Source organism: Coregonus clupeaformis, chromosome 14 (genome assembly GCF_020615455.1).
Source record: "Coregonus clupeaformis isolate EN_2021a chromosome 14, ASM2061545v1, whole genome shotgun sequence".
Lineage (NCBI taxonomy): Eukaryota > Metazoa > Chordata > Actinopteri > Salmoniformes > Salmonidae > Coregonus > Coregonus clupeaformis.
This window is the reverse complement of record NC_059205.1, coordinates 19,403,627-19,425,721: the sequence shown is the minus strand read 5'-3', so window position 1 is coordinate 19,425,721 and position 22,095 is coordinate 19,403,627. Positions and strand designations below refer to the sequence as shown.

Below are 22,095 nucleotides of genomic sequence, written 5' to 3'. Positions count from 1 at the left end.
TGTGCATAGACACATTAAGAAAACATCTACAGTAGGGACAGTGTTCATAAACAATGAATGAGGAGAGCTCACCTTTGACAATCTTCTGGGCGCAGGCGTTATATACTTGCTCCTGTGTCGTATTCGGCTGGAACACTCTGTCAAACTGGAACGGTTTGCTCTGCGAGACAGAAAGAGACAGAGACAGAGACAGAGACAGAGACAGAGAGACAGAGAGACAGAGAGACAGAGAGAGAGAGAGAGAGAGAGAGAGAGAGAGAGAGAGAGGTTAGATAATGAGTTTAACAACTTTTCTGTCTGACATTCAATTTAAACACAGTTTTAAAATCAAGATGAAACAAACAAAGTGTGCCACAGTAAGGGGCTATACCATGCAAAGTAGCTATCAAAAGGTATCAAACTGCTCTCACATGCACACACAAGATACACAGCTCTCTTCGACAGAAACAGCTAATTATAACCACCAATAAATACAACACCCCACCACACTGTTAAAACCACACCATGATCACCTCCACACACACACACACACACAAACACACAGCCCAATAAACCCCTGGTGAGCCTCCCCAGCATGTTAACCCAAGCTACGTCCCAAAAAGCACCCCATTACCTATATATACAGTAGTAATCTCGGTTAACCCAGAACTAAAATCATGCGTAATTTGGTCAGATCATTTATGTTTACGTAGTCTGTCCACAAGAGATAACCTATATAGTGCACTACTTTAGACCAGAGCTGGTCAAAGTAGTGTAATATATATGTTATAGGGTGCCATTTGGGACGCTTCCGCAGTATAGTGCTGTGGCTCTCGTCTCCCCACTGCGCCAGCTCTGAGCTTCAGCTCTGCAGCTCTGGCCTAATGAGCTAGGTAGCCTACATCCCATATGGCACCCTATTCCCTATATGGTGCTCTGGTAAAAAGTAGTGCACTATGTAGGGAATAAGGTGCTATTTTGGAGGAGAACTGTGCAGAGGGAGAAATCAAAGCACATACCATTCTAATGAGATGGCAATAATGGACATAAGAATAATGTGAATAAGTCAACCACAGAGGGCATTAAACTGATGTTATAGGCACTTTAGCGGTTCAGCATGAAAAACGGTATAAAGTGACTCAGAGTAGGAGTCCCAGTTCTGTCTGTTTAAAAACCTTCCTCTCTCCCCCTCCCAATCTACCAGATGGATATGAACCATTCACAGACACAGCCACCTCGGACTAGAACATTGGCCTGATCTGGCCGCAGACCAGATCGTCTCAGTGGCATACCAGCAGTAATTATCAGGCTGAATGAAAACACCTAAATTGACTACAAAGTGTAAATAGGATAATTTTGGTCATAAAGCCAGTCCAAAACTGAGTTTTGTAAGTGAGTTCGTCACGACTTACTGGAGGGTTGGGTATGGATTACTTACATGCCCACTTTTGTCAATGATGCCCAATTGCCCAGCTGCCATGTGGACATTTGTAGTCAAGTCTGCATATGATATGGTCCAACGCATGCACATTTCGCTTGGCTAATAGGAGTGAAAATGGGCTTCCATAAAGTTGGTGCAAACTTCCAATGCATTTCAACAATATTGCCAGATGGCCAGGAATGGATTACATCCGACGCGGTCACTTCTGCTGCCTGTCAACCGTCAAACCACTGGTGTTGGTTAGTACGTTAGCTAAGTAGATTGCTGGTCCTAGCTAACTAGTAGCTACTGTTGGTTATACAACATGATTTGATCATGCCAGCGAGCCAGGCTAGTTTATGATACCACAGATGAATGGGGAATGATACTCTAGCTAGTTAAATCTATCAAACTAACGTGTAATGTGATGTAGCATGTCAGAGGAAGATGTGCATAGCTCACGTTAGGTAGCTACCTTGCTAACAACAGCTAACTGTAGCCCATTGGCATTTAGGGTCAATACAGGGCAGGCACTTGGATACTAGCTTGCTAGCTAATAATAGGATGTAGCCAGCTTTCTTTCAATAATGTTTAAACTCAAACTGGCTAGCTAACAATAGCAATCTAGTCAATTCATTTAAACTCGGACAAAGATATAACTAACCCGGATTTTCAAGTTAGGTAGCTAGCAAGTTAGCATTCAGGGTTTTCATCTGCTAACCCCAAACAACATGCCTGTTCTCATCAAAGTTTGAGTATTTTGTAGGGCAAAAATAAATGGATGGTAGCAAAAATAAATGGATGGTCTACTACAAATTTAGCTCTGACAGCAAATAACAAAATGTATCAGCAAGCATTCAGCAACGTACACAGCTGGTTGCATACTAACGGCGTCAGCGTCATCTATTCTGCAACTTTACAGTCACTTTATTAGGATAAAAATTACTTCCAAAGTAGAGAAAGTTATTTTTCTCGCTATATGTATATTGAGTGAAGATATTTTATTTCATTCACAGGCTACATAACAAACCGGTCCCGCTTCAGAGTAATGGAGGACACATGAATCAGGTTGGCCGCATTTGATCTGGTCAATGGTCAAAATACTATCTGTCCTGGAATTCACCTTACCACCACATACAATGTAATCAGTGCTGTGTGTATATGTGTGTCTTGTATGGTCATCAACTCTTCCTCATTTTTCTACAGATGGGCAGAAGAGATGCTTTTGAAATGGAGTCCTCTGACTGAAAGACAGGTTGATACTGAGACCTTGCACTCAGCATTACAATTATATAAGAAATCGATTACATGTTGTTGTCTCTTGTTATTATTGAATCGAATGGTACTATCAGTGGGTGGGGACCCTGTGTACCCTTCAAACATATCAGGGAACTCCTGTTTTATACGGGACAGGAAGGTATAATACTTGCACATTGTTATATTAGCAGAACACTTCTACAGTATTATGTGAACTATAGTGTATTCAACATGGAACTGTTACACTTGAAAGTTATCAAAACACTTTTTATAACTGTTTATAATATCTACATAAGTTCAGCAATTGCAAACTTCCCGTATTACTCTGTAGGCTACTGACCGATGCAAAGCTTCCTCCTTAGATTTGGCCAAATAGAATGCATTCTAGTTCTGGTTAGACAGCTGAAGTTGTAGTCTATACACAACTTATTTTTATTTGCTAGGTAAGTGTAGACATACTGTCTTTATAAGCACATCAATATGATATTTACAGCCTAAAATGTTTTTTTCTTTGTAACACGAACACACGCTTGGGTATTTAGTTGATAAATGTAGCTACACTCAAACTGGGCGATGTCTGTGCTATGTCCACATGTAGCCTACACCTGTTGTAGGGATAAAAGTAGTTTGGATTATTTTGTTGTGGGGGGGCGCTAGTGAGCAAGCCATGGAGTAGGTCATGTTTTCCGAGCTCCTGCTGAAATTGCATTTACTTAATACTTTCTTTGCGCTTTGACCCAAAAAGAACTAGGAAACACAGCCTTTGAATGACGTGCTTTACTTTGTTCAACTTTTATTTTTGTTTTAATGAGTAAATGGTGCATTATACCTGCAAAAGTTTAAGTTCAGCGGAGTCACTGACAAAAGAGAAAACACTAGGCCCAAGACGAGGTACTCGAGTTCTTCAACAAGTGGGAGCAGCGGCTCCTTCACTCGGCTCGGCAAAAAAAATTACACTGAGGATTTGAAGGCCGAGATTCTTGCTGCCCTCAGAGCGGACATTTAATCTATAGTCGGAACTCAAGGACGCGCTCAAGGAGGCGCTCGGTGAGGACTTTAATTTTATTAAGTTGGAGTTACAAGAAGTCAAGAATAAACTCGCAAAGCATACAGCAATGGTTCGTACCGAACTGGATACAGTTAAGAAAACTGTCTCCGATATGGAACCAGGCTTGTCAACATGCTTGGATGATTCGACTACGCTACAAACCATGGTTAAGAAGCTCTAAACAGATGTGGCTAGCCTTAAGGAACAATGCATACATTTACAAGGACATATGCGAAGATCCAATATCAGGATCATGGGGGTAGTTGAGGACCCAGGCTCAAGTTCTACGTCATCGGTCTCAAAGTCATTGAAGGAAGCCCTCAAAATGGATAAAGATGTCCTTGTAGACCACTCACATAGGGGCTTTCAAGCAAGAAAGCCTGGCGGAAAACCTTGCGTCATTGTGGCTAAACTACACTACTATCAGGATTGTATTGATGTTCTTCGGCGTGCCAGAGAATTTGGGCCTCTTCGATGCAATGGAGCACCCATCTCTATCTTCCCAGACTATGCCCCCAGCGTTGCTCGTGACCGTGTCGCTTTCAATGATGTCAAGAGTCTGCTCCGTGGACGGACCGACATTCGGTATGGTGTGGCTTTCCTGCCTGGCTCCGTTTAACACACAACGGCACCGAGAAGGAGTACCAAGACCCCCATAAGGCGATGGCCTTCGTAAAGGTGAACATTCTACCTAGGTCGGACGAAGCAAATGGCTGAATGTTCACCTATTTGGCAAATGTGTTTACCACTGCAGACTCAGTCTCTCTTTTGTAGATACTGTATAGCGTTGCCAGTGGTATCAGTTGATATTGTTATTATTAGGTAAGTTAACGTTAGTGAACGTTGCTGGTACCATCGGCTGATGTTATTATTAGGTAACGTTAGTGCCTTAGTTCTGGTGAGTCAATTCTCCTTTTGTTTTAACATTTTAGTTTATTACCATGAAGCTGCTCATTTCTATTTCTCAATGGTACCTGTATCCATGGTAGATAAAGCACAGTTCTATTATTAGACTATGTAATTTCTTTAATGACGTTGCTGCTAGTGGTATTGCTGTAAGATGTGATTTAAACAAATGTTTTATACTTTCTTTTAAAACAGCCTAGTTTTGGGTTGTAAACAAGTATTTCTTATTCATTTATTATGCACAAGTTGTTTTAAATCCTTCACTATTTCAGCAGGGCTCTCTACTAGTTAGGTTTAGTGTTCCCCACTACAAGCACATCATGTGTGGATATCTTTGCGTGGGGATTAGCGGTGACCTTGTTCCATTAGGTGACCAGGGTGGGTTTTCTTTTTCATACCAGACTTTGTTTATGTTCTTTATTATTCTTCAACTTTTAGGTTTTTTATTTGCTATTTCGGGAAAAACGTTTAATGGATCAGTTGTTATTGTAATCTGGCATCTATCCTTTTCCCACCTGACTTTACATGGCTAGGCCTAATATCATGAGAGGGACAGCTGGTTGCTCGGTGACTTTTGCTAGCTGGAATGTTAAATCTTTAAAATCACCCAGTGAAACGTAGAAGGGTTCTTTCTCATTTAAAATCACCTTAAAAGTAGATATCGCCTTTCTTCAGAAGACATATCTCCGCACTTTTGACCATTCTCGTTTAAAAGGAGGGTGGATCGGTCAATCACATAACATATACAATTTTCATTCTAAAACTAGAGGAGCAGCCATTTTAATTAGTAAAAACATACCATTCGCAATGTCAATTGTAGAGGTTGACTCAGCAGGCCATTTAATTATTGTAGTAGGCAGATTGTATAATACACCTGTTATCTTGGCTAACATTTATGCACCAAACTGGGATAAAAGTTAATTCTTCACCAATTTATTTTCTCGATTACGAAGTATGGACACACACTACCTATACTAGGTGGTGAAATGAATTGTGTACTGTCGCCCAAATCTGGATCGTAGCTCTCCTAAGGTATCATCTTCATCAAAGACAGTATCCACAATTCAGCTATTTCTTAAGACATATCTGATGCGTGGCGTTTCTGCAATCCCACAGCTAGGGAGTATTATTTTTTCCTCGCCAGTTCATACGACCTTCTCACATATAGACTACTTTTTCCTAGACAATAGATTTCTGCCAATTATCACGGAGTGCGATTACCAAGCTATAGTCATTTCGGATCATTCTCCTCTTACTATGAAACTACTTACACCAAATATACAGCCTAATATCTCAAGCTTATTCAAACCCCTGGAATGTCTCCTACAACAGTTGGGAATCAATGAAGGCTTATCTAAAAGGCAGAATTATTTCGTACAGCGCAAGATTAAGGAAGTGCAATATTCAATGCCTAGGGGAACTTACAAATAATATGGCATATTCACATTCTTCATCCGCAGATTTACCAAAACAACATTTGACACTTCAGACAGTTTGATCTTCTTTCAACTCGACAAGCTGAAAATCTAATTAGAAAATCTAATTAATCAATCTCAATACAAAATTATGAACATGGAGAGAAAATCAGGGAAAAAGCTAGCACACCAGCTCCGTCAGAGAACCGCAAATCATACCTGAGTTAACTTACGAGCTGGGTAACAAATGTATTGATCATTTAGAGGTCAATTCATGCTTTCATAACTTTTACTCACAATTATACGCGTCGGAATCTGCTGGTAATGCTACCATACATGACACCTTCTTTGAGAACTTAGATATTCCTACAGTTTAACCTGAGATAGCTGCTGAATTAGAAGAACAGTTCTCTGTAGAAGAGATTGTGTTGGCAATTAAATCTATGCAGTGTGGTAAATCCCCTGGACCCGACGGATTTCCAAGCGAATTCTTTAAAAAAATCTCAGATCAACTCTCTCCTCTCTTGCTTTCCGTATTTGAGGAATCATTCTCCTCAAACTCTTTACCCTCAACAATGAGACAAGCATGTATTTCACTTATTCTGAAAAAGGAAAAAAAAACTAGAGTGTGGTTCATATGTCAATTTCTTTACTGAATTGCGATGCAAAGATACTTTCTAAGATGATTGCCTGCCGTTTTGAGTCAGTCCTTCCGTCCATTATCTCTACAGATCAAACTGGTTTCATTAAAAATCGTCACTCTTTTTTCAACATCAGACGTCTTTATAATATACTTCATAATCCCTCATCATCTTACACTCCAGAGATACTGTTATCACTTGATGCTGAGAAGGCATTTGTACTATCAAACAATTTGGATTCGGTCCCAATTTTATATCCTGGATCAAAGTCCTTTACTCCTCCCCTTTGGCTGCAGTGCGCACAAATAATAGCCTTTCATCCTATTTCGAACTTCAACATGGGACAAGACAGGGTTGTCCTCTATCCCCTCAGCTGTTTGCCATCACAATTGAGCCTTTAGCCATAGCAATACGTAATAACACCACTATCAATAGATATTCGAAGAGGGGGCTTAGAGCATAAAGTCTCACTCTGTGGATAACATGATATTATATACACTACCGTTCAAAAGTTTGGGGTCACTTTGAAATGTCCTTGTTTTCAAAAGAAAAGCAATTTTTTTGTCCATTAAAATAACATCAAATTGATCAGAAATACACAGTGTAGACATTGTTAATGTTGTAAATGGCTATTGTAGCTGGAAACGGCTGCTTTTTAATGGAATATCTACACAGGCGTACAGAGGCCCATTATCAGCAACCATCAGTCCTGTGTTCCAATGGCATGTTGTTTTCTAATCCAAGTTTATCATTTAAAAAAGGCTAATTGATCATTAGAAAACCCTTCTGCAATTATGTTAGCACAGCTGAAAACTGTTGTGCTGATTAAATAAGCAATAAAACTGGCCTTCTTGAGACTAGTTGAGTATCTGGAGCATCAGCAATTGTGGGTTCAATTACAGGATCAAAATGGCCAGAAACAAATAACTTTCTTCTGAAACTCGTCAGTCTATTCTTGTTCTGAGAAATGAAGGTTATTCCATGCGAGAAATTGCCAAGAAACTGAAGATCTCGTACAACACTGTGTACTACTCCCTTCACAGAACAGCGCAAACTGGCTCTAACCAGAATAAAAAGAGGAGTAGGAGGCCCCGGTGCACAACTGAGCGAGAGGACAAATACATTAGTGTCTAGTTTGAGAAACAGATGCCTCACAGGTCCTCAACTGGCAGCTTCATTAAATAGTACCCGCAAAACACCAGTCTCAACGTCAACAATGAAGAGGCGACTCCGGGTATAAGGGTATTTCATGCAAGAAATTGCCAAGAAACAGCTTGCAAGTTAACATTGGAATCTAGACCATAAACTAAGCAACACACACAGCAAAGGCAACAGCTACTCTTCCTGGAGTCCAAACACATCATGGCACATCACACAAAAAACTAAAAACTACAAATAAAACAGTATAACATTACTACACCACTACTTATCCACACCACAAAATGTACAATATCACCATACAACAATACCACAGTGTACGTGTGTGTGTAGAGTGTGTGCCTGTGTGTCTCCTCCAGTCTGCGTTGTTCCATAAGGTGTAGTTTTATCTGTTTTTTAAAGTCCGATTTTACTGCTTGCATAAGTTACTTGATGTGGAATAGAGTTCCATGTAGCCATGGCTCTGTGTAGTACAGTGCATTTCCTGGACTCTGTTCTGGACTTGGGGATTGTGAAGAGACCCCTGGTGGCATGTCTTGTGGGGTATGCATGGGTGTCTGAGCTGTGTGCTAGTCATTTGAACAGACATCTCGGAGCTTTCAACATGTCAATACCCCTCACAAAGACCAATAGTGATGCAGTCAATCTCTCTACTTTGAGCCAGGAGAGATTTACATGAATGTCATTGATGTTAGCTCTCCATGTACATTTAAGGGCCAGCCGTGCTGCTCTGTTCTTGGCCAACTGTAATTTGCTTATGCCCCTCTTTGTGGCACTTGAACATATGACTGGGCAATAGGGGCGACAAAACTAGGGCCTGTAGGACTTGCTTTGTTGATAGCAATGTCAACAATGTAGAGCAGCGCTTTATTAAGGACAGACCGCTACCGTTGCATCAATATGTTTTGACCATGACAGTTTATAATCCAGGGTTACACCAAGCAGTTTAGTCTCCTCAATTTGCTCAATTTCCACATGATTCATTACAAGATTTAGTTGAGGATTAGGGTTTAGTGAATGGTTTGTCCAGAATACAACGCTGTTAGTTAGAAATGTTTAGTACTAGCTTATTACTTGCCCCCATATCTAAAACTGACTGACTGCCCGACTCTACCTGGATTATCTAGGAGAGACTTCCATTAAAGAACACCCTCTGTGTTCTGATAGACCGGTAACTCTCATTTCACAGGGTGGCAGGTAGCTTAGTGGTTAAGAGCGTTGTGCCAGTAACCGAAAGGTCGCTGGTTCTAATCCCTGAGCCGACTAGGTGAAAAATCTGTCGATGTGCCCTTGAGCAAGGCACTTAACCCTAATTGCTCCTGTAAGTCACTCTAGATAAGAGCGTCTGCTAAATGACTTATTATTATTATTATTATTATTATTATTATTATTATTTCACAATATAGCAATGGATGTAAAGCCACAACACATACAGTACCAGTCAAAAGTTTGGACACACCTTCTCATTCCAGGTTTTTCCTTTATTTTTACTATTTTCTACTTTACAGAATAATAGTGAAGACATCAAAACTATGAAATAACACATATGGAATCATGTAGTAACCAAAAAAGTGTTAAACAAATCAATATATTTTATATTTGAGATTCTTCAAAGTAGTCACCCTTTGCCTTGATGACAGCTTTGCACACTCTTGGCATTCTCTCAACCAGCTTCATGAGGTAGTCACCTGGAATGCATTTCAATTAACAGGTGTGCCTTCTTAAGTTAATTTTTGTAATTTATTTCCTTCTTAATGCATTTGAGCCAATCAGTTGTGTTGTGACAAGGTAGGGTTGGTATACAGAAGATAGCCCTATTTGGTAAAAGACCAAGTCCATATTATGGCAAGAACAGCTCAAATAAGCAAAGAGAAACGACAGTCCATCATTACTTTAAGACATGAAGGTCAGTCAATCCGGAAAATTTCAAGAACTTTTAAAGTTTCTTCAAGTGCAGTCGCAAAAACCATCAAGCACTATGATGAAACTGGCTCACATGAGGACCACCACAGGAATGGAAGACCCAGAGTTACCTCTGCTGCAGAGGATACATTAATTAGAGTTACCAGCCTCAGAAATTGCAGCCCAAATAAATGCTTCATGGTCGAATTGCTGCAAAGAAACCACTACTAAAGGACACCAATAAGAAGAAGAGACTTGCTTGGGCCAAGAAACACGAGCAATGGACATCAGACCGGTGTAAATGTGTCCTTTGGTATGGAGTCCAAATTTGAGATTTTTGGTTCCAACCGCCGTGTCTGTGAGACGCGGTGTCGGTGAACGGATGATCTCCGCATGTGTATTTCCCACCGTAAAGCATGGAGGAGGAGGTGTTACGGTGTGGGGGTGCTTTGCTGGTGTCACTGTCTGTGATTTAGAATTCAAGGCACACTTAACCAGCATGGCTACCACAGCATTCTACAGCGATACCCTATCCCATCTGGTTTGGGCTTAGTGGGACTATCATTTGTTTTTCAACAGGACAATGACCCAACACACCTCCAGGCTGTGTAACGGCTATTTTACCAAGAAGGATGGAGTGCTGCATCAGATGACCTGGCCTCCACAACCCCCCGACCCCAACCCAATTGAGATGGTTTGGGATGACTCACGACTGCAGACTGAAGGAAAACCAGTGCTCAGCATATGTGGGAACTCCTTCAAGACTGTTGGGAAAGCATTCCAGGTGAAGCTGGCTGAGAGAATGCCAAGAGTGTGCAAAGCTGTCATCAAGGCAAAGGGTGGCTATTTGAAGAACCTCAAATATAAAAAAAACGTATTTTGTTACTACATGATTCCATACGTGTTATTTGATAGTTTTGATGTCTTCACTATTAAATCAAATTTTATTTGTCACATACACGTGTTTAGCAGATGTTATAGCGGGTGTAGCGAAATGCTTGTGGATGATCCAGAGGAGGAATGGGAGAAGGTCATGTGGTCTGATGAGACAAAAATAGAGCTTTTTGGTCTAAACTCCACTCGCTGTGTTTGGAGGAAGAAGAAGGATGAGTACAACCCCAAGAACACCATCCCAACCGTGAAGCATATAGGTGGAAACATCATTCTTTGGGGATGCTTTTCTGCAAAGGGGACAGGACGACTGCACCGTATTGAGGGGAGGATGGATGGGGCCATGTATCGCGAGATCTTGGCCAACAACCTCCTTCCCTCAGTAAGAGCATTGAAGATGGGTCGTGGCTGGGTCTTCCAGCATGACAACGACCCGAAACACACAGCCAGGGCAACTAAGGAGTGGCTCCGTAAGAAGCATCTCAAGGTCCTGGAGTGGCCTAGCCAGTCTCCAGACCTGAACCCAATAGAAAATCTTTGGAGGGGAGCTGAAAGTCCGTATTGCCCAGCGACAGCCCCGAAATCTGAAGGATCTGGAGAAGGTCTGTATGGAGGAGTGGGCCAAAATCCCTGCTGCAGTGTGTGCAAACCTGGTCAAGACCTACAGGAAACATATGATCTCTGTAATTGCAAACAAAGGTTTCTGTACCAAATATTAAGTTCTGCTTTTCTGATGTATCAAATACTTATGTCATGCAATAAAATGCAAATTAATTACTTAAAAATCATACAATGTGATTTTCTGGATTTTTGTTTTAGATTCCGTTTCTCACAGTGGAAGTGTACCTATGATAAGAATTACAGACCTCTACATGCTTTGTAAGTAGGAAAACCTGCAAAATCAGCAGTGTATCAAATACTTGTTCTCCCCACTGTACCTAATACACACAAAACTTGTAAGGAATGGGATTTAAGAATATATACATATATGGACAAGCAATGACAGAGCGGCATGGACTAAGATACAGTAGAATATTATAGAATAGAATGCAGTATATACATATGAGATGAGTAGTGCAAGATATGTAAACATTATTAAAGTGACTAGTGTTCCATTTCTTAAAGTGGCCAGTGATTTCAATAGGCAGCAGCAGCCTCTAATGTGCTAGTGATGGCTATTTAACAGTCTGATGGCCTTGAGATAGAAGCTGTTTTTCATTCTCTCGGTCCCAGCTTTGATGCACCTGTACTGACCTTGCCTTCTGGATGATAGCGGGGTGAACAGGCAGTGGCTTGGGTGGTTGATGTCCTTGATTATCTTTTTGGCCTTCCTGTGACATCGGGTGCTGTATGTGTCTTGGAGGGCGGGTAGTTTGCCCCCGGTAATGCGTTCGGCAGACTGCACCGCCCTCTGGAGAGCCCTGCGGTTGCGGGGCGGTGCAGTTGCCTTACCAGGCGGTGATACAGCCCGACAGGATGCTCTCAATTGTGCATCTGTAAAAAGGTTTGTGAGGGTTTTAGGTGCTAAGCCAAATTTCTTCAGCCTCCTGAGGTTGAAGAGGCTCTGTTGCGCCTTCACCACACGGTCTGCGTGGGTGGACCATTTCAGTTTGTTGGTGATGTATACGCCATGGAACTTGAAGTTTTCCACCTTCTCCACTGCGGTCCCGTCGATGAGGATAGGGGGGTGCACCCTCTGCTGTTTCCTGAAGTCCACGATCATCTCCTTTGTTTTGTTCATGTTGAGTGAGAGGTTATTTTCCTGGCACCACACTCCCAGAGCCCTCACCTCCTCCCTGTAGGCGGTCTCGTCATTGTTGGTAATCAAGCCTACTACTGTTGTGTCGTCTGCAAACTTGATGATTGAGTTGGAGGCTACGCAGTCACGGGTGAACAGGGAGTACAGGAGGGGGCTGAGCATGCACCCTTGTGGGGCCCCAGTGTTGAGGATCAGCGAAGTGGATATGTTGTTTCCTACCTTCACCACCTGGGGGCGGCCCGTCAGGAAGTCCAGGACCCAGTTGCACAGGGCGGGGTTCAGGACCAGGGCCTCGAGCTTAATGATGAGCTTGGAGGGGTACTATGGTGTTGAATGCTGAGCTATAGTCAATTAACAGCATTCTTACGTAGGTATTCCTCTTGTCCAGATGGGATAGGGCAGTGTGCAGTGTGATGGCATTTGCATCATCTGTGGATCTGTTGGGCCGGTAAGCAAATTGGAGTGGGTCTAGGGTGACAAGTAAGGTAGAGGTGATATGATCCTTGACTCTCAAAGCACTTCATGATGACAGAGGTGAGTGCTACAGGGCGATAGCCATTTAGTTCAGTTACTTTTGCTTTCTTGGGTACAGGAACAATGGTGGCCATCTTGAAGCATGTGGGAACAGCAGACTGGGAAAGGGATAGATTGAATATGTCCGTAAACACACCAGCCAGCTGGTCGGCGCATGCTCTGAGGACGCAGCTAGGGATGCCGTCTGGGCCGGCAGCCTTGCGGGGGATAACATGCTTAAATGTCTTAATCACGTCGGCCACGGAGAAGGAGAGGCCAGTCCTTGGTAGTCAGCCTCGTCAGTGGCACTGTGTTATCCTCAAAGCGGGCGAAGAAAGTTGTTTAGCTTGTCTGGAAGCGAGACGGTGTCGGCGACATGGCTGGTTTTCCTTTTGTAGTCCGTGATTGTCTGTAGACCCTGCCACATACAACTTGTGTCTGAGCCGTTGAATTGCGACTCCACTTTGTCTCTGTACTGATGTTTTGCCAGTTTAATTGCCTTGCGGAGTAAGTAGCTACACTGTTTGTATTCTGCCATATTCCCAGTCACCTTGCCATGGTTGAATGCGGTGGTTCGCGCTTTCAGATTTGCGCAAATACTGCCATCTATCCACGGTTTCTGGTTAGGGTAGGTTTTAATAGTCACAGTGGGCACAACATCACCTATACACTTCCTGATAAACTCAGTCACCGTTTCAGTGTATACGTCTAAATTATTTTCGGAAGCTACCCGGAACATATCCCAGTCCGCGTGATCATAACAATCTTGAAGCGTGGATTCCGATTGGTCAGACCAGCGTTGAATAGTCCTTAGCATGGGTACTTCCTGTTTGAGTTTATGCCTATAGGAAGGGAGAAGCAAAATGGAGTCGTGGTTAGATTTGCCGAAAGGAGGGCGGGGGAGGGCCTTATAACCATTCCGGAAGTTCGAATAGCAATGGTCGAGGATTTTGGCAGCGCGAGTACAACAGTCGATATGTTGATAGAACTTCGGCAACCTGGTCCTCAAATTTGCTTTGTTAAAATCCCCAGCTACAATAAATGCAGCCTCAGGATACGGTGAGGGAAAAAAGTATTTGATCCCCTGCTGATTTTGTATGTTTGCCCACTGACAAAGAAATTATCAGTCTATAATTTTAATAGTAGGTTTATTTGAACAGTGAGACAGAATAACAACAAAAAAATCCAGAAAAACACATCAACATTTTATAAATTGATTTACATTTTAATGAGGGAAATAAGTATTTGACCCTCTCTCAATCAGAAAGATTTCTGGCTCCCAGGTGTCTTTTATACAGGTAACGAGCTGAGATTAGGAGAACCTTCTTAAAGGGAGGGCTCCTAATCTCAGCTTGTTACCTGTATAAAAGACACCTGTCCACAGAAGCAATCAATCAATCAGATTCCAAACTCTCCACCATGGCCAAGACCAAAGAGCTCTCCAAGGATGTCAGGGACAAGATTGTAGACCTACACAAGGCTGGAATGGGCTACAAGACCGTCGCCAAGCAGCTTGGTGAGAAGGTGACAACAGTTGGTGCGATTATTCGCAAATGGAAGAAACACAAAATAACTGTCAATCTCCCTCGGCCTGGGGCTCCATGCAAGATCTCACCTAGTGGAGTTGCAATGATCATGAGAACGGTGAGGAATCAGCCCAGAGGATCTTGTCAATGATCTCAAGGCAGCTGGGACCATAGTCACCAAGAAAACAATTGGTAACACACTACACCGTGAAGGACTGAAATCCTGCAGCGCCAGCAAGGTCCCCCTGCTCAAGAAAGCACATATACAGGGCCGTCTGAAGTTTGCCAATGAACATCTGAATGATTCAGCGGAGACCTGGGTGAAAGTGTTGTGTTCAGATGAGACCAAAATCGAGCTCTTTGGCATCAACTCAACTCGCCGTGTTTGGAGGAGGAGGAATGCTGCCTATGACCCCAAGAACACCATCCCCACCGTCAAACATGGAAACATTATGCTTTGGGGGTGTTTTTCTGCTAAGGGGACAGGACAACTTCACCGCATCAAAAGGGACAATAAACGGGGCCATGTACCGTCAAATCTTGGGTGAGAATCTCCTTCCCTCAGCCAGGGCATTGAAAATGGGTCGTGGATGGGTATTCCAGCATGACAATGACCCAAAACACACGGCCAAGGCAACAAAGGAGTGGCTCAAGAAGAAGCACATTAAGGTTCTGGAGTGCCTAGCCAGTCTCCAGACCTTAATCCCATAGAAAATCTGTGGAGGGAGCAGAAGGTTTGAGTTGCCAAACGTCAGCCTCGAAACCTTAATGACTTGGAGAAGATCTGTAAAGAGGAGTGGGACAAAATCCCCCCTGAGATGTGCGCAAACCTGGTGGCCAACTACAAGAAACGTCTGACCTCTGTGATTGCCAACAAGGGTTTTTCCACCAAGTACTAAGGCATGTTTTGCAGAGGGGTCAAATACTTATTTCCCTCATTAAAATACAAATCAATTTATATATTTTTTTACATGCGTATTTCTGGATTTTGTTTATAGACTGATCACATCTTTGTCAGTGGGCAAACGTACAAAATCAGCAGGGGATCAAATACTTTTTTTCCCCTCACTGTATGTGGTTTCCAGTTTGCATAAGGTCCAGTGAAGTTCTTTGAGGGCCGTCGTGGTATCGGCTTGAGGGGGGATATACACGGCCGTGACTATAACCAAAGAAAATTATCTTGGGAGATATTTTTTGATTGTGAGATATTCTAGGTCGGGTGAACAGAAGGACTCGAGTTTGTGTATGTTACTACAATTACACCATGAGTCATTAATCATGAAACACACACCTCCGCCCTTCTGCTTCCCAGAGATATATTTATTCCTGTCTGCGCGATGAACTGAGAACCCGTCTGGCTGGATCGATTTCGACAGAATATCCCAAGAGAGCCATGTTTCCGTGAAACAGAGTACGTTACAGGCCTTGATGTCTCTCTGGAAATAAATCCTTGCCCGGAGTTCATCGAGCTTGTTAACCAAAGACTGAACATTAGCAAGTAGTATACTTGGAAGCGGTGGGTGGTGTGCACGCCTCCTAAGTCGAACTAGCAGGCCGCTCCGAGTGCCTCTCCTCCGCCGGCGATGTTTTGGGTCAGCCGCTGGAATCAGTTCAGTTGCCCTGGGGAGAGCAAACAAAGGATCTGCTTCGGGAAAGTCGTATTCCTGGTCGTAATGCTGGTGAGTTACTGCCGCTCTGATATCCAATAGTTTATCCCGGCTGTATGTAATGATGCAAAACACTTTGAGCTAATAATGTAAAAAATTATCCATAAAAAAAAAATATAATAATACTGCAAAGTTTCCTAAGAGTTAGTCACGACACTGCCATCTTTGTCGGTGCCACTGTCGATGCTATTATTCTACAATATAAAAAAAATGTAAAAATAAAGAAAAACCCTTGAATGAGTAGGTGTGTCCAAACTTTTCACTGGTAGTGTACGTTTTTCCAGCAACAGATTATGATCAATAATGTCAAAAGCTGCACTGAAGTCTAATAAAACAGCTCCCACAAGCTTCTTATTATCAACTTCTTTCAGCCAAATCAGTCATTTGTGTAAGTGCTGTACATGTTGAGTGTACTTCCCTATAAGCATGCTGAAAGTCAGTTGTTAAATTGGTTTACTGTGAAATAGCATTGGATCTGGTCAAACCATTTTTTCCAAAAGTTTACTAAAAGGTTGGTAGCAGGCTGATTACTGGCTCAAACAGCCAACCAAAGGGTGTTTTGCTATTCTTGGGTAGCAGAATTACTTTTGCTTCCCTCCAGGCCTGAGGACACACACTTTCCTGTAGGCTTAGATTGAAGAGATGGCAAATAGGAGTGGCAATACAGTCCGCTATCATACTCAGTAATTTTCCATCCAAGTTGTCAGACACAGGTGGCATGTCATTGTTGATAGACAACAACTAAAAAATTCACTTCTTCCACACTCACTTTACGGAATTCAACTTTACAATGCTTGTCATTCATAATTTGGTCAGTTATGAATGGATGTGTAGGTTCAGAGTTTGTTGTTGGCATGCCATGCCCAAAATTGCTAATCTTGCCAATGAACAAAATTATTTAAGTAGTTGGCTCATTCATCACAAAACCCACTAATACCAACTGATTCAATGAAGGATGGAGCAGAGTTCACCTTTTGCCCAAAATTTCATTTAAGATGCTCCAAAGCTTTTTACCATCATTCATCTTTGTTTCATAGTAGTTTCGTCTTCTTTTTGTTTAGTTTAGTCACATGATTTCTCAATTTACAGTACGTTTGACGATCAGCTGTGCAGCCAGACTTATTTGCCATTACTTTTGCCTTGTCCCTCTCAACCATACAATTTTCAATTCCTCATCAATCCACGGGGATTTAACAGTTCTTACAGTCATTTTCTTAATAGCTGCATGCTTATTAGTAACTGGAATAAGCAATTTCATAAATGCATCAAGTGCAGTTTCTGCTTGGTCCATATTACACACACAACAGACCAGCAAATGTTCTTTACATCTTCAACATAGGAATCACTACAAAACCTCTTGTATGATCTCTTATACACTATATTAGGCCCAACCTTTGGAACTTTGGTTTTGCTAGATATGGCTATTATATTATGAGCACTGCATCTGCTTTAGAGCAGATTTCTGCAGCATTAGTAAAAATGTGATCAATACATATGGATGATTTAATTCCTGTGCTGTTTGTAAATACCCTGGTAGGTTGACTGATAACCTGAACCAGGTTGCAGGCACAGGTTACAGTTTGAAGCTTGTGGACAGCTTCATGAAAACCAGTCAATATTTAGGTCACCCAGAAAATATACCTCTGTTGTTATCACATACATTTTCAAGCATTTCACACATATTATCCAGATACTGACTGTTAGAACTTGGTAGTCTATAGCAACTTCCCACAAGAATAGGCTTTAGATGAGGCTGGTCAACCTGTAACCATATTACTTCAACAGCATTTGACATGAGATCCTTTCTAAGCTTTGCAGGAATATGACTCTAAATATAAACAGTTATCTAACTGGCATTACCTGACCTACTGGTCAGTCACAAGACTTGACACAGGCACTTAAGTACAGCCAGACACAACATAGCCAAACGGAGCCAAATGTTACCCTATTGGTTATAGTTGACTGAACCCTATTCCCTATATCGTGTACAGCCTGGTCAAAAGTAGTGCACTGTATAGGGAAAAGGGTGCCATTTGGACCGCACTTGTGACTGCCACTGAAGCAGAGTATTGTAGCTGTACCCATAACATCAGGTCAGCCAGACCCCTTACTAACAGTACAGCCTGAGCACAGCCCCAGTTCAAAGTCCTCATGAGTCTGGAAGGCAGTGCCCCAGTTACCTCCACTACACTGCATCCGAAAAACAATGATTACTCAGTGATAATCATGACACAGTGAAACCATTGTTTTAGTATTTATAAGTGATCTCTTTCACGCATACTACTACTGGCTTCTTGGTCTTCCACCCTGTAGGCAAATCTGATTTGTCTTGAATGTACAAACACTTCTAATCAATAGGCCAGTGATAAATCCAAGATCACTCAGAGAGCAAAATAAACAGCCACAGGGGTAACTAAGGGGTTGACCAGCCTACCAATCAACCTGCTACCCCCCCCCCCCCACAGACTATCTGCTAAGCAATAGCATGGTAATAACTGCCTGAATAGTAGGTTACTCCCAGTTACAATTCAAATCCTAGTGGAAGCATCTCTCTCATCTCTCCCTCATTCCTTTTCTCTCCTCTCCTCGAGCAACTCGTCTCCCTCACTCTTCCCCCTCTCCCCCTGTTAGTTTCCACTGCGAAAGCTAAAAGTAGCACACTCTCTCACGGTGCTGTGTGTGTGCGTGGGAGGTGGGTTATGGGGAGTCTGTTGTTAGCACAATGGTAGCATCAGTAGAGGTCATGGTACTAATCAATCAAATGTATTCGATAGTCCTTTTTAGGCCCAGATTGAGATGTGGAGTCTAGTTACACAGACAGGCCTAAGCTCAGATCCTACAACTAGCTGATAATACCATGGGAAAGTGATGTCACAAGCCCTAAAAATGTAAACAAAACAAGCACTGAGACAACCATCACTTTCTAAATCTATTCTATATTACGAAACCCTATATTATTATCTTCCAACTTAGATGATATAGGCAAGCTGGCCTAGTCCCATTTTGACAGATCAGATCCACCCCTGGCCCAAATATATCCCTACTGAGCATCCCTTTCAGTGGCCAACAGCCATGATGACATATAGTAGGCCATAACCGTCAAAGGCCTATTGATCTTGAGTGTGTTTCCCATGAATTATGTAATTCTTCATTCAGGCCAAGTCCTAGGACTAGGCTATACCAAAGTGTGTTATTATTATATAGTGCACTACCCAAATGAAAACTAGAGACACTGACTGTGTTGCAAGGGAGGTTGACGTTGAAGATTTGTGAGTACACACTCAGTGCCAATAAGTTACTGAACTACAATTTATTTCTTCTTTATAAACTTAATTGCGTTGGCTTTGGTGAGGCGTGTCCAGTGCATCAAAGTCCATGAGAAACAGGAGGATTTCTTGTAGTGAAAATATTATATTTAACCGTCCTTTTTCATGTCTATTACTTTACTGTCAATTTGAGGAATAGTCCAGTTATTTCCAACATGGTTCCGTTGGAGTTACTCTGTTTTCTTTGTAAAGTTAAAGCTCTGTTTGAACAATGACAAAGGAAGGTCATTCCACATATCGCTCTTATTCACTGAGGGCATGTAGTGCAAATATGGAAATATGGCATTATATGACATGTACATCGTTTTTTCTTTCAAACCCATTTCTCCAGTGATCAAGGAATGAAGGCCAGGTCTGCTGTTTGAAAACATTCTAAGCACCACTTTGTGTGGAAGGCATTTCCTTATTTTGTCATAACAGAGTGGCACCCAATTAATTATCCTTTTTGGGTGTCAAGTTTGCATCCTGAATGGCACCCTATTCCCTATATACAGTACACCCCATAGGGCTCTGGTCAAAAGTAGTGCACTACATAGGGAGCCATTTGAGACGTGACCAAGGTTTTACATTACAAGATGACTAATTAGGCAAAAGAAAAAACAAAGGCAATTTCCTGAATCTATTTACTAATGGACCAGTGGTATAACTGTAACCAGATATGTTCAGAGATAACTAATGTAGCCAAGTACAATAACATGATTAGGAAATGTATGTCACTATCCATCATGTTAGAAAACCATTTTAGGCTACAGACTCTGAAAGGAATAAATTTTAGCTACAAAACACATCTACTGCCAGTGGTTATAAATGAACGAAATGTGTTGCACCCGAATTCTGCTCGATACAGTCAAAGTGCTGTATTGTGCTGTATTGTTCTGTATCCCACAGCAGTCTTGTTTGACAAAATTAACTTGGGCCAGGGGGCATCTTCATAGCTGGCTTGTCAGTGATCTTGTTGATGAAATAGTTCATGCTAGTTAGCTAGCTAGTCAAATTCTGCAACATCTTTGCTGCTGGGTGTAGATAACGTTAGACCAACTAGTTAATTTACCATTGCCAGCTCAGTTGGCCTAACTAGCTAGCAATTTCAAGCATTGCTATGATTGGAAAACTAACGTTAGCTAGTTAACTAACTAGATAAATGAACTCAGTCCCAGATGATTCTGGGTGTTACCTCAAAAGATGTGCAATTATTTTGAACCCAACGTTTAGTTACATATTGTTGGCAGATTACGTTGACGCTATTAGTGTAGTTAGCAAACGCGTTAGCAAGCACTTGGCTGCCATTGATGTTGTTGTGACAGCTGACTGGCTAGCTAGCTAGCCGATGTGGCAAGATTAACTAATCGCGACGACATAGTTGACTCGCCAAATCAGCGAAATACAGCTAGCTACCTTGACTGGCTACCAACTGTTAGCCAAACATACTGTCCTGTCCCGATCCGTGATGGTGTGGCTGAGCTAGCCTACTGCTAACGTTGGTGCAAAACATAGCTGATGAGGGCCAGCTACGCTAACTAGCTACTGTCCGATCACCAATGGCGCATCGCACTATCGAGGGCACTTGCTTGCAGACAAATAAATAGTTATGGCAACCAACTTACCCCGACGACCACATGGTCTTCCCCTTGAAACTTGGGGATGTATTTGTCCCCTCTGGCCACCTCTGAACTGTTCAAGGGCCTGAAACGGCACATTACTTTGATGGTGCACTCCGCCGGTACGTCGGCCATCTTCCACGATTTGCGGATGAAATCTCACAATAAAAACACAGTAGATCCTCGTTCTAGAGCCGGCCGAGGGCAAGACAGGGCGGCCCAGCCCCTCAGTCCCAACCTGAAACCAGAATGGGCTCAGATTTTCAGCAGTGAATGGCTATTTTCTTCTAGGGTGTGCTAAAATCACTTCCTTTCCAATATGGAAGACATGATACCAGTGGATCACTGGCTTGCGCTCCCTCTCTATCTGTGTGGGACCCATATAACAAATTACGTCAACCTAAATCAGGGTTCCCCAATAGGCGGTATTTTATTTGGGCCCCCATGGTTTTCTGAGCAAAACAAGTGTAATTTTATTTATTGGACATAAGACCGTAAAATCACCAGGAAATTAGCTGAAACTGATTTTCATTTAGGAAATCTGTTCCCAAGTATTCCCACGCATAAATTACATTTACATTTTAGTCATTTAGCAGACGCTCTTATCCAGAGCGACTTACAGTTAGTGAGTGCATACATTTTTCCTACTGCCCCCCCGTGGGAAACGAACCCACAACCCTGGCGTTGCAAGCGCCATGCTCTACCAACTGAGGCATATGTGATCATATCCCAGGTCAGAAATTATTCTGTTTTTGTCAAAACTGATTGGGATTCTTGTGGGCAATTTTCAGTGTATAACTACTGTATGTTCCGGCCCCTGACCATCCGCTCAAGGATAAATTGGCCCACGGCTGAATGTAATGGGGACCCTTGCCCTAAATCATCAACACTCCCTCTGAAGTACACTATCCTGACTGGCAAATGTATGTTTCTGCAAGTTCTTACCATGGCAATAATCAATTCATAGACTAATTATTGAGATCAGTTATTACTTAGCTATTAGTCATTCATGAAGCGATATGGGATTTTCTTGATGGCATTGCATGGTTATTGATTATTCTATGTTCCCTCAGATGATGAACGATGGTA

General features: G+C 42.2%; 1 protein-coding gene across 1 annotated transcript in view; it reads right to left on the bottom strand.

Moving 5' to 3' along the window:
• The window catches only part of LOC121581295 (kinesin-1 heavy chain), a 36,424-nt gene extending 15,046 nt beyond the window's left edge, over positions 1-21,378 (bottom strand). The window contains exons 1-2 of the mRNA XM_041896814.2: positions 21,013-21,378; positions 73-160 (exon numbers count right to left, since the gene is read on the bottom strand). Coding sequence (XP_041752748.2) covers positions 73-160; positions 21,013-21,141 — 217 coding nt within the window. The 5' untranslated portion in view covers positions 21,142-21,378. The remainder of the gene's footprint in view (positions 1-72; positions 161-21,012) is intronic.
• Positions 21,379-22,095: the final 717 nt, after the last annotated feature.